General features: G+C 44.3%; 1 protein-coding gene across 2 annotated transcripts in view; it reads right to left on the bottom strand.

Annotated features, from left to right (window-relative positions):
• The window catches only part of LOC115167593 (ankyrin repeat and BTB/POZ domain-containing protein 2-like), a 28436-nt gene extending 9571 nt beyond the window's left edge, over nucleotides 1–18865 (bottom strand). The window contains exons 1-3 of one of the 2 annotated variants that reach the window (XM_029722171.1): nucleotides 17707–18865; nucleotides 2390–2539; nucleotides 136–343 (exon numbers count right to left, since the gene is read on the bottom strand). In XM_029722171.1, the coding sequence (XP_029578031.1) occupies nucleotides 136–343; nucleotides 2390–2539; nucleotides 17707–18574 (1226 nt within the window). In that variant the 5' untranslated portion in view covers nucleotides 18575–18865. The remainder of the gene's footprint in view (nucleotides 1–135; nucleotides 344–2389; nucleotides 2540–17706) is intronic. The other variant, XM_029722172.1, reaches the window with a different exon arrangement.
• Between the last annotated feature and the right edge of the window lie 273 nt (nucleotides 18866–19138).

The raw sequence follows: 19138 nt of genomic DNA, 5'->3' as shown, positions 1-19138 counted from the left end.
CACACGCTCAGCACTCACGCGCAAACACACACACACACACGCGCAAACACACACACACACACGCGCAAACACACACACACACACACACACACACACACACACACACACACACACACACACACACACAGCCCTTACCTCTCTCTGCTCAGGGCCATCCTGGGGGGCTCTAGATTTGGGTTCTCCAGTGATTCCATCTGTGGGCTAGACAGGAAGTAGTAGAGGGTACGCATGGCATCGGGCGCCCAGAATACAGGATGCTGATTTGCTGGGCAAATAGGGCTGAGGGAGTGGCTAACTGCGCGTAGGCGCTGTATGTGGTGCATGGACCGTGACACCAGGTCACCTGGGAGGAAACAGTCACACGCGCATTTAGTATCACACACATCATCATCTGATACAAATCCATAAAACCTCAGCTATACATGCTCTATTAAACATGGATGCTGTAGTTGCAGCATGATGTACTGCAGTACCCACAATGCTATGTATACAGTATTGGTTTCCTTACCAATGCATGTGTAATGCAAAACTGTGGGACTTTCAACTTCTGTCATTACACTCATAGACAGAGCTACATTGCACGTTTTCCCTTTCAGTTTCTCAGATATCACAGGTAGCAGCTGGATGTAACGTTAGTCTTACGTTAATCAATTCTGTGTCTTATTATATCTCTTTACAGATGAGACAATGAGAACGGTTCAGTGGTCGAGTCTCAGATAAAGCACATTAGAAGTCAAGTTTGGGAGCAGAGTCGGGCTTAGCTGGGATCAACGGCACGTCCTTCCTTATAGACCCTTAAATCAGGAATAGTCGTCCTCAGCTGTAGCTATCGCAGTCACTTATCCCGCAACATATGTGGAAGGCATTAGAAAGAAGAGACGCTAGCTCTTAAACGTAGCAGCCAGAGAGCTGTGAGAGAATCTGCTCATGTGGAAGAGATTATAATCTTAAAACGACTACTCCTTTTTTAATGATGCCAAGACTCCTGAAGTAGCCACTGTGTCTGTCAAAGTACATGCAGATTTGAGTTCATATCATATTTACAGTATGTACTGTATATCCATATGGGTAGATATACTAGACAATGTTTAATCTCTAGTGATATCAATAAGCACCACAATTATGATTTTTTTCTTTCTATGTTGAAACAAACTGTATGTTGTCCCATTTAATTAATGCGCTTGGTCTCCAAGAACGAACAAGTGTGTGCACTGTTTTGCTAGGTGCTACTCCCAAGATGACCAGAGAGGAAAGGACCCACATGGAATTTGTTTGGTTTGTGGAAACAGGGGAGTGTGTGTGCGTGTGTTTGGGGTGTGTGTGTGTGGGGCGGGGAGAGCAAGGGGGTCTATAACACCCTGTGGCTGACATGAAAGTGCCCTTCTGTTTTGGGAACACACAGTAGTCTGTTATATAGCGTAATGTTTCAGTGGATACGAAATCCCTGTCTGATTCTAATGAAGGGACCCTAGAGACAGACCAAGGGTCAGATTTTAAAAAAAGACAGTGAACAGGGTTAACTTTATTATGCTATCGTCAGACCTGAGACCAGTGTTGTTATCTACACCAACATCGTCTGACTGTCATCCTTTCTACAATGCTAGCTTTGACATAATTCGTAAAGCTGTGTTTCCTGACCAGTCCCTACTAGACTGTGGCTAAAGAGTTAGGCCGGGATTCAAGTTTGTCGACAATGCGCCATTTAAAGATCATTTCCGACATATGCAGCGTTTACCATGAATGCGGTCTCTGCGAGCACGGCAACATTGCCTTTAAAAGGTGCATTGTCGACAGAGCATGATGGGATTGAATCCCGGCCTAGAAACGTGTTTTGTCTATTTGAGAGGCTATAGCTAGGTGGGGCACAGCACTTTAAAATGTTTCGGGGACAACTGACTTACAGAAAGAGACGTCTAAGTAAGTTTACATTCTAACAAAATACATGAGACAAATGGACCGTTGGATGGATTCAAAATTAGAATTTTGGGTGCCATCTTTCCCAAACAGTGCCGCCCTACTTAGGTGCCCTAGTTTTAATGAAGATGAACAACAGAAGAGCAAGACAGACTGGGGATGTTGGAGTTAACAGCTGGTAACACTCTAAATGTGAAAGATGGCCCTCTACTCTGAATGGTCAGTAGGAGTCTGTGCCTGCAAATGTGTCTTTCTCCTGACTAGATAAGGCTGATGACTCACATGCATAAGGACCAGATAGTTCCTCGCTGGCTAGGACTAAAGCGAGAGGAGTATGTGAGTGTTTGAGAAAGCGTGTGTGAGAGAGGGAGTCTTTGAATGTAAAATGAAGAGGGTACGTAATACGTTTGAGAGTGTTTGAGTGAATGTGAAGCTTGAGAATGTGACACACACAAAGACACACACACACACTCACTGAGCTCTGTGATGCTGCCCACGCATGTGGCCAGAAGGGACTGTTCCAGGGTGCGTAGCTCCAGATGGGCGTAGGCATCCTCCCTGCTCTCCATTGGTGCCCGGGGATCCTTTGTGTACGGACTGACATGGGCTGGCAGGGATAGCTCACCTGTACATACAAAATGTACACATAAAATAATTGTTAGCAAAATATATAAGGTTGAAGATATCAAAGGAACATTTACTCATAATGAGTTAGTAAATCCCTCAAAGACCTCAACTTATTTAAGCATTAATGTAGTGTTTCAACTCACACTAATGCTGTCAGTGTCTGCCACCATGGCTCGACATCTGCACAGAAACAACCAGGACCACAGACGGACTATATAAAACGTTTACTTTGGAGGTGAAGGTTGAATGCACTGCTAGTTACCAGGACAGTTATGTAACCAGGGAGAATAATGAGGGGATCATATCGGATTTAGTTTGTTTTATGAACTAAGATTAACTCTGAGAGAGAAAAGACTGAGGAGACATGGGGTGAGAGGGTAAATGTTTAGTTACATACCACCTCTCTCTCTCTCTCTCTCTCTCTCTCTCTCTCTCTCTCTCTCTCTCTCTCTCTCTCTCTCTCTCTCTCTCTCTCTCTCTCTCTCTCTCTCTCTCTCTCTCTCTCTCTCTCTCTCTCTCTCTCTCTCTATATATATATATTTTCCCACCTTTAAAATGTGAATTTAGCCTTTAATTTAAATCTTCAGGAAATGAGACAGATAATGCCTTGATGCATGTGATCACATCTTAACCATAACCCAAAACAAAATTGAATTCTCATTTGTAGAGTGCACTCTTAGAAAAAAAAGGTTCTACCTAGATCCAAAAAAGGTTATCCTGTGGGGACAGCAGAAGAACTCTTTTGGAACCCTTTTATTCTAAGAGTGTAGTAACAGAGTAGTAATGGAATGTTCAACCATTTACTGCCTGACCAAAAGGGGTTTAACTAATCTATTGCTTTCTCCCACAGAGAGTTACAGCCCTACAAGCCACAAAGTCAGTAATGTGAACAGTATATGACACACACACCCACTCCCAAATAGAAACACCCCTTACAGGGAGGTTTCCTAGAAACACAAATATAAAACATGCACGCGCACACGCACATACTCCCACACAGGCAAACACACACACACATGCACACACACACACATTGTGTGTGATGGGTATTTGCTGACTCTCTTGTATTTTACACAATGGAAAAGGCACCAAAAGCCAAAAGCCAAGCTAGGATAGCTCTGCTCTCTACAGGCGTAGTATGCAGCGTTCCCTCCCCCAAGCCACTAGTCTTACTCAGCTATTTATATGAGTGTGGGAGAGGGCTGTGTATGACGTATTGATGTTGAATGACTAATGGCACCCTATTCTCTATATAGTGTACTACATTTGACCAGAGCCCTATGGGCCCTAGTCAAAAGTTGTGCACTATAAAGTGAATAAGGGGCCATTTGGGATGCACATTAGGAGAGCATTAAGAGTGATCCTGATGAACTGAACCCACAACCACTGTCCACCCTCTGCCCCATACTAAGTGGATAAGCCATACACATAGACAGACACACAGTCACACCCCACCTCACACCCCACCTATCTTCCCTCACACCACGGTCCCCACACTGGCAACCCCCAAAACGAATCATGTCTCATCAGTGACTCTACACACAGCCTCAGACTCACCACCAGCCCTAAGTCTGCTCTGAGATATGTGTGTATATTTTTGTGTGTATCGTGTATGTTAAGTGTGTGAGAGAACTTTTCAAGTAGATAGGAGTTACTCTGTAACTTTTATCCAACACAACTGGAGGCTTTCATTTGGATGAAAGAAATCCAATATTTATAACGGGACTATTGGTAGCAATTGTAAATCACACCAAAGAGGAATTGTTCGGTTCACAAACTAAGCTTAAGCCACAACCAAAGATAAACTGTCTGTAGCTCCCAAGTGGGTCTCAATGTCACGTCCTGACCAGTATAAGGGTTAATTGTTATTGTAGTTTGGTCAGGACGTGACAGAGGGTATTTGTTTTATGTGGTTCGGGGTGGTGGTTTTTGTAGAAGGGCATTTGATTTATGTAATCTGGGGTTTTTGGGAACTGTGTCATATTCATGTAGTTCTATGTTTTGTCTAGTGAATCTGTTTCTATGTTTAGTTAATTGGGGTTGGGACTCTCAATTGAAGGCAGGTGTTGTCTCTTTGCCTTTGATTGAGAGTCCTATATATTAGGGTGTGTTTGGGTTTGTATTTTGGTGGGAGATTGTTTCTTGTTTTGCCTGTTTCTTGTTTAGCGTGAGTAAGCCTTACAAGACTGTTGTGTTGATCGTGAGTTCGTTGTTTGTTATTTTGGTGTTTGTATTTTTGAGTTAAATAAAACATCAAGATGAGCATCCACAATCCTGCTGCATTTTGGTCCTCCTTTCCCAACGACAACCGTGACACTCAATCCAACTGACTTAGTCTAGGTGTTCTAAAAATGACTTATCTTGGTTTGAAAGAAATATTTTCTTGGTTGTAGAAGCATAATGAAATATAAGCCTTTTGGATAACTTCCATTGATTATCCCTAGCTACTTCGTTAGGGGAAAAAAGTAAGGTGTGCCGTCTGAACAAGTATTTGTACATATAGTCCATTCATTCACAACAAGAGGCCAGTCTTCAGGGGGTACAAAGCACAACTGAGTGTTTTCCAAACCCTACCTGTGCTTGCTAACTCCCCAAGGCTACGGCTACTGTGTGTGTGAACACAAGCCATGCTTACTTGCCTAATCATGTATGATTACGTTATTTCCTTTTCCTCCTTCCTCGTGTGTGTGTGTGTGTGTGTGTGTGTGTGTGTGTGTGTGTGTGTGTGTGTGTGTGTGTGTGTGTGTGTGTGTGTGTGTGTGTGTGTGTGTGTGTGTGTGTGTGTGTGTGTGTATGAAAACAGAGGCACAGTCACTTTCTTTCTGTGGCAGGGCATAATGCCATGACTGTTTGGTCAGACTAAAACAGCAGTATGGATAGAGGGGAGACATAGGGACCAATCCTACCCTGAGTTACACATATACTACCCAAACTTTACTGAAACCCCCTTTTGACACAAGCGCATGATTTACCAGATGTCCTGCACATTTCTCAAAATGCATTAGCTCAAAGGGGTTATGCAGTAATGGCAAAATAACCTTTAATTCTTTCATATTTAAAAAGTAAGAGTGTAGAATAAGATAAAAAGGCAGCGAAAGGCAGAGAGGACATAAAGGGAAAGAGTGAGAGAGAGTTAGAGTGCGGGTTAGAGTGGAAGGAACCTGTTGGAAATAGACACAGGGCTCAGGGGTCTGCATGTCCTGTCTTGGTGTTGACATCTGACATCTATGGTCGTTAGGATAATTTGCCTTACAAAAGCACAGTAAGGGTGTTTCAATCGTGTCACAGACACTAGGCACTATGATGGGCTTGTAATCAACCATATAACAGTAGGGTAAAATGTGATCTGATTTTATGAACCAACAGTACATAATCACCCCAAATTCAGAGGTCGCTGCCTACAGGTGCATGGAAATTCCTGGTTGCCCACCTTGGCAGCTGAGATTGCCTGGAACCTGGAATCGCTGTCCGACATGTCACTGCACGGAGTATCGGAGGAAGTAAAGGACGAGCTTGCAGTCCGGGAACTACCGACAGATCTCGACACATCGCCTTGACCATTTGGATCGATGGGCGACTACGGGAACGCAGGAAGGAGATTTGATTTCACTTGCCCGCCCAAGGATTCCACCTCGTCTCCGAGGCATCCCAGAAGTCCCCGATGGCTCTGTTGCCGAGAGAACACGAGGCTACCTGAGTTCCCTTGAGAGTCTCCAAAGTCTGCCTATTCACCTCTTCCCGAGCCAATGCAACCAAGCAGAGCTAGTCTGTCTCCAGCCGAACGGCTATACAAGCTTCACACTAAGAGTTTCCTGTATTGCGGGACTACTGGTAATTTCGTCTCCACCTGTCCACTAAAAGACCAGGCTCACCGGTAGGAGCGAGTACTCTGGTGGGCCATACGGAGAACTTTTTCTCTCCCCTTACTCGCACCCCTTTTCATGCCATTTTGCTATTGGGGAACCAGTCGAAATCTCTCCGGGTACTCATTGACTCTGGGGCCAATGAGAGCTTTATGGATGCTACCCTGGCGTCCGAGCTGGGCATCCCCACTCAGCCCCTCTCCATTCCCATGGATGTTAGAGCCCTGGACAGGCGCTCTATATGCCGGATCACCCACAATACCACCCCCATCTACCTACGTGTGACAGGGAACCACAGCGAGACAATCCAATTCCTGCTCATTAAATCTCATCAGTTCCCGTGGTATTTGGTTTCTCTTGGCTCTAGAGACACAATCCCCTTATTGATTGGTTTTATGGTGCCATCATGGGCTGGAGCCCGTTCTGCCACGCTCATTGCCTCAAGTCAGTGCAGCCTGCCCCGGGATGTCTTCCTGGGAGCTCGGAAGTTGCCCCGGACCTCTCCACCATTCCTGCGGAGTACCAGGACCTCCGGGAGGTGTTCAGAAAGGCCCAGGCCACTTCGCTTCTGCCCTACCGACCCTATGACTGTGGGATTGACCTTCTCCCAGAAACCACTCCTCCCGGGGACGACTGTACTCTCCTCCCGGGTCCGGAGACCAAGACTATGAAGAACTACATTGAGCTGCAGGGTTCATCCGTTCTTCTGCCCCCCCGCATGCCCAGGGTTCTTCTTTGTGGAGAAGAAGGACAAAACCCTGTGCCCGTGCCTCTACAGGGGCCTCAAAGACATCACAGTGAAGAACCGCTACCCACTACTACTCATCTCCTCTGCCTTCAAGCCGGTCCAGGTGGCCACCGTGTTCTCCAAGCTGGACCAACGGAATGCCTACCACCTGGTGCGGATACGGGAAGGGGACCAGTGGGGACCAGTGGACCAGTGGAAGCCTTCAACACGGCCAGCGGTCACTACGTGGATCTGGTCATGCCATTTGGCCTTACCAACGCCCCAGCTGTTTTCCAGGCTCTGGTTAATGATGTTCTCTGCAACATGTTGAACCAGGTTCGTCTTCGTCTACCTCGACGACATCCTCGGCTTCTCCTGCTCCGCCCAAGAACACGTGGTCTGTGTTTGACAGGTTCTCCAACACCTCCTGGAGAACCATCTTTTTGTGAAAGCAGAGAAGTGCGAATTCCATCGCTCCACCATCCCCTTCCTGGGTTACATCATCGCTGCAGGGAGTGTACAGATGGATCCCGGGAAGGTGAGAGCGGTGGTGGATTGGCCCCAGCCTACGTCCATGGTGCAGCTGCAACGTTTCCTGGGATTCGCCAACTTTTATCACCGCTTTATCTGGGGTACAGCACCTTGGCTTCCTGCCTGTTTGCACTCACCTCTCTCAAGGTTCTGTTCACGTGGTCCACAGCTGCTGACCAGGCGTTCCGGGATCTCAAACACTGTTTCACCACAGATCCCATCTTGGTTCATCCTGACCCATCCCACCAGTTCGGATGTCAGACTGGGGACTGTTCTGTTGCAGCGTTCTACCCTGGACCTCAAGTTACATCCCTGCGCCTTCTTCTCCCATTGCCTCAATGCCACGGAGAGGAACTACGATGTGGGGAATCGTGAGCTTCTCGCGGTGAAGATGGCGTTGGAGGAGCGGAGGCACTGGCTGGAGGGGGCGGAACATCCGCTCATTGTGTGGACCGACCACAAGAACCTGGAATATCTCTGCACCGCCAAGCTTCTCAAATCCAGGAAAGCTAGGTGGGCCCTGATTTTTGCCCGGTTCAACTTCTCCCTCTCATACCGACCGGGATCCAAGAATGTCAAGCTGGATGCGCTGTCATGCCGCTATAGCCCCACGGCTATAACCTCAAAACCCGAGATCATCCTTCCCACCTCGTGCCAGGCGACGGCACTCAGCTGGAGAATAGGGAAGCATGTTTGTGAGGCGCAGTGTTTGTGATTTTCTCCACCCCCTCCAGTTGTTTCCCATCTTCCTGATTATCCTCAGTGTATTTATACCTGTGTTCTCTGTTTGTCTGTTGCCAGTTTGTTTTGTTCTTCAACCCTACCAGCGTTTTGTACCTTTTGGACTCTGATCTGGATTACCGACCTCTGCCTGCCCTTGACCTGTCGTTTTGCCTACCTCCTGTTCTAGTAATACACTTTTGTGTATCTGTCCGCATCTGGGTCTTCCCTAAAACGTGATATAACTAGGAAGTTAAACTGTTTTCCGGATGAGTCAAAAACAACATTAAAGGACTAAATGATATAGCTTCCCAGTTAACACAAACCATGACCATTTTCAAACAGAGTAGTAAAAACTATAAAGGGATAACCTCTACTCTGGAAGACAATACAATACATCTGATGATACATCTAGAGATGTTATGGTGCAGAGGCAGTATGAGCCTGCTGTTATAGAGATCTGAGAGGAGGAGGATGATGATGAGACATCAAGCTGTGTGTGTGGATAGCGCAGAGAAGAGAGAATGCTGAGAACAGATCCTCTCGTGAGAGGAAGCACCTTATCTAGTTTCACAGTGAGAATCGAATATGTTGGATTTACCGTCACAAAGTTTATGGGTTAGGTACTATCACTTGCCATGGTCATTTGATCATATTGAGTGTAGGTCAGATGTATCTAAAATTGAGAGGGGCACTCGGAGAAAGGAATGTGAAGGGGGAGGGATAGAGGGGGAGGGGTAGAGAGACAGAGAGTGACAGAGAGAATACTAGATATCTAGTTCCTTCCATCCTCTCCTAGACCTGTTCATGACTGTAGTAACAGCACCTGCCAACCTACCAATGTCAGCTTCACAGTAACATTAAACCTGACTCTTTCCCCCATAAAAGCAATAATCAACACCTAGTGTGTGCTTTATTAACAGTTACTTTAAGCTTTAGCATAACCCAGAGAGCCATAAACCCATGCCCCAGTATAAGAGCGGAATGCTGGCCTCTAGCCATGTATGTAGTGTTTAGAGCAGTGGATCCTAACCAGGGCTAGTAGAACCCCTGGGGGTACCTATCCACAGGGGGTACTTGAAAGGACTCATGAGAGCATAGGCTTCCTGGTAAAATGCACATAAGGGGGTACTTCAGGGGTACTCCAGACAGTACCACACAGTAAAAATAAAAGTGTTAAGTTAACACCTATAGAGTTGAATTCAACACTGTTTCAGATAACATTTGGTCCCAGTCTACATAGTGTTAAAGTTACTCTACAGGTAGTGTCACATTTTCAGAGTTAATTTGACTCAAAATTGTGTTAAGATTCACACATGAATATGTAATAATATATAGCACTGGTTTAACATCAATAGGCTATTACTCTATAATTAAGTAAATGTCATAGTGAAAACTTTGCTATTAGTTGTTGACGTTACTTACATGATTATTTGAGGATGTGCAGGAGCAATTGCGTTGACATGCAAGTCAAAATAATGATCATCCACAACCACAGCAGTTGATTGGTGCGTTTTTTCATTCCACTGAATTGAGTTGGATTTACACCGCAATGACTGCATAATTTTACACTCCAATTTAATTCTGACACTAGAGCTCATTGACTCCTCATAATGTTGAAAATACTCATCCCGGGTTAAAATAAGTCAACACTGTAATTTTTTACTTTGCAGTCACCGAAAAAGTTTGGGAACCACTGGTTTAGAGCATAACCTACTGTAGTAGCTGCTGTGTACTTATTCGTATTTAAATATAAAGATTGGGAACCACTGGTTTAGAGCATAACCTACTGTAGTAGCTGCTGTGTACTTATTCGTATTTAAATATAAAGATTGGGAACCACTGGTTTAGAGCATAACCTACTGTAGTAGCTGCTGTGTACTTATTCGTATTTAAATATAAAGATTGGGAACCACTGGTTTAGAGCATAACCTACTGTAGTAGCTGCTGTGTACTTATTCGTATTTAAATATAAAGATTGGGAACCACTGGTTTAGAGCATAACCTACTGTAGTAGCTGCTGTGTACTTATTCGTATTTAAATATAAAGATTGGTAACCACTGGTTTAGAGCATAACCTACTGTAGTAGCTGCTGTGTACTTATTCGTATTTAAATATAAAGATTGGGAACCACTGGTTTAGAGCATAACCTACTGTAGTAGCTGCTGTGTACTTATTCGTATTTAAATATAAAGATTGGGAACCACTGGTTTAGAGCATAACCTACTGTAGTAGCTGCTGTGTACTTATTCGTATTTACAAGGTGTTTGTGTGAGGATTGTATACACTAGAGAGTAGCCCAGTTATTACAGACTAACACACATTGTCGTTAAAAACTGTTGTTAAAATCTTAAATGAGAGGCAATTACACGGTAGAATACGTCTTTGACATACGGTGTTGGTTTGAGAAGTAGTGCTACTGGTTTCTACTTCAGTGATAATGCCTGAGAAGCCGGTGTTTGGAGGATATATTGAAATGGGTGTTGTTAGGCCCGAGACGAAGTCAACGGGTTACCAACATATTCAGATAATGAGTGACATATTTTCATTAAAAACGTTATTTGATTAATTTATTCATACTATTTCATCCCTCCACAAAATATAGTCCCGAAACACATCTAGGGTTGCTACCCAAGCCGGCTGGTCGTTGTCTTTTTGTTCTGTATCTATGAACGCGACCCAGTCGTTCGTTTCAAATGTTCCATTGCCATACTGGCTGGCAACGTTCTTATCCCTTGCTTGCTAACTAGCCAACTATGGCTAACTTATAGTCATGTCAAACAGTGCAGACAGAATAACAATAGTAGATGCATTTGTTTAAGCTGTTTTCTAGTGACATTTATTTGGATACATCCATAACAATGAGCTAATGAGGCACGATTTCCCCTGGCATTGAAAATGTGTTCTCTTGTTAGGACACTGTTGTTCAGAGGAGCTAGCCAACAACACAGCTAACACAATAACTTCAAACTGAAGCTGGAAAGACTACCAACTAGCTGCATTTTGTTTCTTTTTAGCTTTTTTCAATGATTTTGACTGGCTGAGAAACGCTACCTGCCTCTCTCTCTCGTCCCGACTCTCGAACCCTACACGTTTATTGCTGTGGGACAGTTGGAGATCGAATTTGAATATTGAAACAATGTTGCAAATGTCGGAGACACAGACAGTAAGGTTTATACAAATCTCCGCTATTGAGAAAAGAAATGTGAGATAATGTTTAGATGCTTTATATAGTGCAGATAATGTTTATAACTTCCCTGCCTGGGCTGATGACCTGTTGCACCCTCTACAACCACTGTGATTATTATTGTTTGACCCTGCTGGTCATCTATGAACATTTGAACATCTTGGCCATGTTCTGTTATAATCTCCACCCGACACAGCCAGAAGAGGACTGGCTACCCTTCATAGCCTGGTTCCTCTCTAGGTTTCTTCCTAGCTTCTGGCCTTTCTAGGGAGTTTTTCCTAGCCACCGTGCTTCTACATCTGCATTGCGTGCTGTTTGGGGTTTTAGGATGGGTTTCTGTACAGCACTTTGTGACATCAGCTGATGTAAGAAGAGCTTTATAAATACATTTGATTGATTGATGAGACAGTGGATTGAGCAGTCAGATGGAACAGAGTAAATAGTCATTTTAACGTCATAGATTTAGCCGGTGGTACAGTAACTTGTGGAATAGACTCCGACTGGAATGTACTTTTAACCAATCAGCATTCAGGATTAGACCCACCCGTTGTATAATGAATTCCATTAGGACCAGGGGCGCAACTTTCACTGGGGATGGGGACAACACGACCCCCCCACATTCTGAAATAAAAATGTTGTCCCCCCCAGTTTTATCATTGCATTGCAATACAAAATCCAGCATCAGTGTGTTTTAGGACCATGCGCACGCCTCAGAGCGGTTGGGTAAGCTGTTTGGTGGTTTCAGCCGGCTGGATTTAGGACTGCGTGGACATCACAGAGCGTGCAGAGGCAGCTGTTGTCTGTGTTATTTTTCTCAGAGTTGTAAAAGCAAGCAGAGCATAAACTGGCGACTCTTTATTTGACTAATGTAGCTGGCAAGGTAACTCTTGTTTGACTTAACAGGAAAAATGTATTTATTCCCAGTGCTGAGCTAGTAGTGTAACTGACATGCAACGTTAGCTAATGTTTCATCCCCACTCGACTGAAGTTCTGTCTGAAGTGAATGAATTAACTTCAGCCTAGCTATCTGTCAGGTAGCAGTATCTAACAGTTGTTGTGTGTATGGAAATGTTTTGTAGCCTTTGTTTTGTTCGGTTTCAACAGAAGTAAATTAACTTGGCTCGATTTCGCCAGTTGATGTACCATTAGATCAACTGATCCACGTTAGTATAGCAATGCAACGTTACCTATCTGTCAGTTTCCCTAGCTAATTCCCTACTTTTCACACTGATAGTAATAAACAGCTCTAGAGGCTTTACTGTCATGGTGCACAGTCAGTACACAACACTATTCTCATCATGTCTTGGCAGGATCAGATGGTGACAGGTGTCCCAGCAGGGTCAAACAGCCAGAGAAGGCCAGTGTACGGAGCTCAGCTGAATTTCGCCGTATATTATAACAATCAGTGAATGGATACAAAGTTCCATCTTTTTTTTTGCCCTTTTTTTCTCTCCCAATTTTGTGGAATCCAATTGGTAGTTACAGTCTTGTCTCATCGCTCATCCAGGCTCTGTCACAGCCGGCCGCGACTGGGAGACCCATGGGGCGGCGCACAATTGGCCCAGCGTCATCCGGGTTAGGGGAGGGTTTGGCCGGCAGGGATGTCCTTGTCCCATCGCGCACTAGCAACTCCTGTGGCGGGCCGGGCGCAGTGCACGCTGACACGGTCGCCAGGCGTACGGTGTTTCCTCCAACACATTGGTGCGGCTGGCTTCCGGGTTAAGTGGGTATTGCGTCAAGAAGCAGTGCAGCTTGGTTGAGTTCTATTGGTTCTATTATTGGATAATATAATGTATAAATGTACACCAAGGTAATTCTTTGTCATGCGTCATCTGAGCAGTATCAAATGGTGACAGGCGGCTGAAGGGAACTTTGGCAGATGCAACACTTTATTCGTTCTGTGTAGCAAACACTGGACAAGCCAGAAGCTTCAAAGATTGAAACTATTTTAAGGCAGTCTGACAAACCTCTAAAGTTGATTTCTAAACTGTATCAGCGGTTGATAGAGGCTTTTCTTGATGACATAAAATATGTAAAACAAAAATGTGAGGAAGACCTGGGAGACACTACTGATGATGGTAATGAATGGATACAGATACGTTAGAATGACCAGTCATGTTCATATGATCTCAGACAGAAATTGCTGCAGTTTAAGGCCATCCATAGAACATACTATATGCCAGTGAAACTGATTCATGCACTCAGAAATAATTCCTCTTCTGGAGGTTTAAAACACAAAAAGGGACATATTTCAATATATTCTGCTCTTGTGAAGGCTGGCTGAATTCTGGCAAAGAGTGTGTTCTTTTATTTTCCGCATGTCTACAGATTTTCCCTTCTATTTTTGTACATAGTCCCCCCGGTTTAGGGGAGCAAAAGTATTGGGACAAATTCACTTGTATGTGTATTAAAGTAGTAAAAAGTTAAGTATTTGGTCCCACATTCATATCAAGCAATGACTACATCAAGCTTGTGACTCTACAAATTTGTTGGATGCATTTGCTGTTTGTTTTGGTTGTGTTTCAGATTATTTTGTGACCAATATAAATGCATTGTAAATAATGTATTGTGTCATTTTGGAGTCACTTTTATTGTACATAAGAATATAATATGTTTCTAAACACTTCATGTGGATGCTACCATGATTAAGGATAATCCTGAATGACTGTGTGAGAAAGGTACAGACGCACAAATATCATACCCCCAAGACATGTTAACCTCTCACCATTACAATAACAGGTTAGCATTTTTGGGGGGGTATGATATTTGTGTGTCTATAACTTGCTCACTCATAATTTTCACAATTCATTCAGGATTATGCATAACCATGGTAGCATAACATTAATGTAGAAGTGTTAAGAAACAATCAAAGTGACCCCAAAATAGGCATATTAGATTGTGGAGAAATGCAGGAAATTAGCTTTAGATGCCAAAAGGATTCTGAGGGAGGACTCCAGACTCCCCGCCAGGTTATGTCCCCCCCACTTTTAAAAGCAAAGTTGCGCCTTTGATTAGAACACACTGTGGGAAGATGGGTGAGCTGAGGCTACTGTGCACAGATGAAGGTACAGATGAAGGTCGAACACATATAAACTGTAATAACACTGTAATAGAGTACCGTGCAATAACATACAATGGTATAAATGGGAAAGACACATTTCTATCCGAACAAACAAAAGAGACTATTCTGTGTGTGATTGGTTTAGGAAAAAAGGACCCCCTAACTGGCCTCCAATTAGGGTTCTGACTGGTGATGTGAACCATGGCTCCTTCCTTTAACTCCTCGTTTCTCAGTCCACCACACACACATGCACGCAAACACACACACACACACACACACACACACACACACACACACACACACACACACACACACACACACACACACACACACACACACACACACACACACACACACACACACTGTGGCTTAACCACAGCACCCTAGGAGATCTCCCACTTCCAGTCCTCCATTACAATGTTACACCTAATGACTGTTTCCTGTCTGTCGGGCTCTGTGGGGCTTTCCCCTTAACCTTGATATACTTGTGGCAGAGCGTAGGTCTATGGTTCTGGGTACTAGAGGACCTAGGAAACCAGTGACCTCACCACTTATCACCGTGATTGCTTTTCCATGGAGTCCATTTGTAACAGTTAGGGCATTTAGCCTGCTCTGGGACTTCAAGGACATACAAAGAGAGGGAATAGGGGGGACATTTGGATTATCACAACATCATTAGTCAACCTCAAAACCAGAACACAATTCTCCCTCTCTCTCACTCTCTCTATAGAATGAGTATACAAATGTTTTTTGTGGACACAAGCACACCATAATCACTGTGGCTAATGAAATACCAATATTTGCACTCTGATCAACACACACACACAACACACAGTGGCATGTATTCATGGATGCCAAGGGAAGCCAGGCTTCCCCCAAAAATGTACCATCACTTTCCTTCAGTTCGCAAGAGGCTGAATGTATCTCAATGGAGAAGGCATCTGAGCGAGCAAAACAGCACCCCTCTGTCTCTGTATGTGTAGCCCATCTATCTGATGCTGTATGGTCAAAAAGAGTATGATATTGTTGCTGCCCGTAGCATTGAATGCAAGGGAAGTCAGCGAGCATTTGGCCTCCCTTGATAAAAAGTATACAATAATAGCCCATCAGCGTTGAGCTAAACTGAGTAAGCTCAACTTTGAATAGTCCTGATGCATAAAAAAAAGTGTCAAGGGAAGCCATTTTGGATTTGGCTTCACACCAATCACATCACATCACATCAAGCCAAACGTCATTGAAAAAAAAAAAAATTGAATTGCTGCATCTCGTTGTGTTGTTGTCCTCAGGTCTTGCTAGCTAAATTTGGACCTTTCCTAAATAAGCCATGGATGGAGATAGGGATTTGGACTTGTGGTTTAACTTCACTCTTGTACTGGCCAATGATTTAACGGCGATTCTGATCCAACCATAAATTCATACATTGTACATCTGGCCTGAGAGGATGGAAGTTCAATATGTAGATAGATGTAGCAGTAGGCTAATGTTAACAAGCTGGCTAATCGTTGCCCATGAATGAAAGGAAGTTAGGCTAGCGAGCAAGCATTTTAGCCAGGTAGCCCAGAACAACAAAAACTAAAAGCATGTACTGTATGACGGTTTCGGCATCATGAAAGAGAGGAGGATGGCATTGGCGTTTCTCTACAAGTAGGGTAAGTCAACATGTTTTTTCGACTTACACACACACACACAAAAATCAGTACCATGGATAGCCACATATTTAGCTTACGTTGATTGGACTAAATAGTTTTTGGAATCTTTTAGACTAAGCATAGGTGATTTAATGATGTTGAAGTTGAAATGGTCCTGGAATAGTAGAGGCAGCTCCTGTTTTCTTTGCGACTGATGGTACAGTGTTCTAAATCAATAGTTGTTTAGTAGTCCGAAAATGACGGAAATATTAATTTCATTGACCATGCTGTAGGTTATGTAACCAGTAGCATAAAGTACTTAAGTAAAAATACTTTAGTAGTTTTTTGGGGTATCTGTACTTTACTATTTATATTTTTCACAACTTTTACTTCACTACATTCTTTTAAAAAAATCATACATTTTCCCTGTACCCCAAAAGTATTTGTTACATTTTGAATGCTTAGCAGGACAGGAAAAGGGTCCAATTCAAACACTCATAAAGAGAAAATGTCTGGTCATCCCTACTGCCTCTGATTTGGCGGACTGACTAAACACACATGCTTCTTTTGTAAATGATGTCTGAGCATTGGAGTGTGTCCCTGGCAATACGTAAATAAAAAATGAAAATTGTGCCAACTGGTTTGCTTAATATAAGGAATTTGAAATTATTTATAAATTTACTTTTGATAGTTAAGTATATTTTAGTAATTACATTTACTTTGATACTGAAGTATATTTAAAACCAAACCCTTTTAGACTTTTACTCAAGTAGTATTTTACTGGGTGACTCCCTTTTGTTTGAGGCATTTTCTATTAAGTTATCTTTACTTTTACTCAAGTATGACAATTGGATACTTTTCTGTTTTTTACTTTTCTGTTTGGTACTGTTTGTTACATGCAATATGCTCTCCAGTTTTGTGATGAAACAAAGGTGTGGTTGTCTTCTTACTATCTCGGCCTTAGGCCTCTATATCACGGTCGCAAGGCATATGAACTAACAGGTTACAGAGCAAACATCGCAATTATCACAACACATAGGTTGTAGTATGGCTTATTTTTCCTGGTTTAGCTTCCTCGGTGATTTTACCCAAGCACTGCTACTGACAACACACACATGCATGCTTCTCATATGTGGGGTCAGTTTTTTTAGAAGGGCCTCTCTCTCTCTCTCTCGAATATTCTGCCTGAGTGAACTTTTGTTTTGTTCCTTTAAATCCCTGAGGTTACATAATGTTTCTGCTAGACTTCCAAAAGCTGCCAGAGAGAATTATCAAAATGCATGTTCACTGAAGAACCATTCCATCGTGTGCAGTCATAGGAGAAGAAAAGCATTATTGGAAAGGGGTGTGTGTATTTAGTGCATGGACAGAGGGAAAGTGATAATTGATTCACATATTGTGTCATCAGGGTTGGGGCGCACGCATACACGCACACACACACATTTACCATTGGCATTTTTCCCGCATATCAGATGCTCGTAGTTCTGCATCACTCCCCACAGCTCCGCGTCGTCATTGACGACCCCGTCCAGGACCTCAATATTTACCAGGCAACAGGTGCCCTCGCGCTCTCTCTCCCGCTCCTCTGCCATCATCAACACCCGCACGACCACTTCCTCCGCCAGGCTCTCCACGCACGCGGCCAGGCAAATGGCTGCGTGCTCATGCACGCGCACTGACACACGCGTATCCACCATCCACCTGAAGAACCGTCCCACCGGGAGGCTGAGCCCGCAGCGCGAGGACTTGCCCCGTTGACGCAGTGTCTCGCCTGAGCTCATGCAGTAGAGAGAAATGGCCCTCACCGTGCCAGCCACGCACCGCTCAGCCAGCCCCCAGCTCAGCACCAGCCGAATGGCGCTTTGCACCTCAAAGCGTGTGCATCGCCGGTGCAGCTCGCTCAGTCTCTGAGCCTCCCGGGAGATCCGAACCAGAGCCCTCTGCAAGAGCAGCGAGAGACGGCTGACTGCATCACCGGAGAAAGCCACCTCATCACCTGCAACTTTACGCAGGACTTCAGCGATCTCCCGGTCGGTCCAGGGGACCTCTTCCAGTGTCGGCAGACGAGGACACTTGGAGAGTACGTCCTCTGGATCCTCAGGCAGCGCCGTGTTGACTGTGTCCCAGCTGGCGTTCCTACTGCTCAGAGAGCTAATCTGGTTCCACCAGGTCCCCCGGTGTGGGTGGGTGTGGGAGTGCCGGGACCTGGACGAGGAGAGGCTGAGGGACTTGCAGGAGTCCCCAGCTCCGTAGCCCGAGTCCAGACTCAGATCTTCCAGGGTTTTCGTCATCTTGGGACTGAAGGTGCCTGACATTATTGTCGCTTTCTTGAGACGTGCTTCTGTTCTGAGATTCAAAGGTCACTTTTACGCACTGCAAGAAATACACCCCGTGAACGTTTCCTCTCCAAGTATAGATATATGGATTAAAATAGTTAAATGACTGTAGATAAGTATATTCAATCACTTCTCTAGTAGTTTCGATGTTTGTCCATGGACGCAGTCTTGCCTGCTGCCAGTCGCAGCTCCACAGGCACATGCACTGCTCTGCTGGCTCTGTTAAATGTTACCATTAAACGTTAGAGGAGTGAGACCAATGAGAGTTAGCCTTTGCGCGCACCAATCGGCTTTGAGAGCACTTTGAACCAATTTAGGTCAGAACCAATCAGATAAATGAAACCTATGCAAACCAGGAGTGGTATCCTGTTACAATACCATCATACAGATACAGCTTTACAGCGCCATCGTGTGGAAATGACGAAACAGTGGACTAATTCTTAGGGAACTGAGTTTTTCCTGATCACTTGACCTGACCTGACCAGGAAAAACCCTAGACCCTAGTTATAGCCAAGAACAAGGTATTTCAGTAGGGCTCGGAGT

This window comes from Salmo trutta, chromosome 29 (genome assembly GCF_901001165.1).
Source record: "Salmo trutta chromosome 29, fSalTru1.1, whole genome shotgun sequence".
Lineage (NCBI taxonomy): Eukaryota > Metazoa > Chordata > Actinopteri > Salmoniformes > Salmonidae > Salmo > Salmo trutta.
The sequence above is the reverse complement of the archived record's forward strand: the minus strand, read 5'-3'. Positions and strand labels throughout refer to the sequence as shown.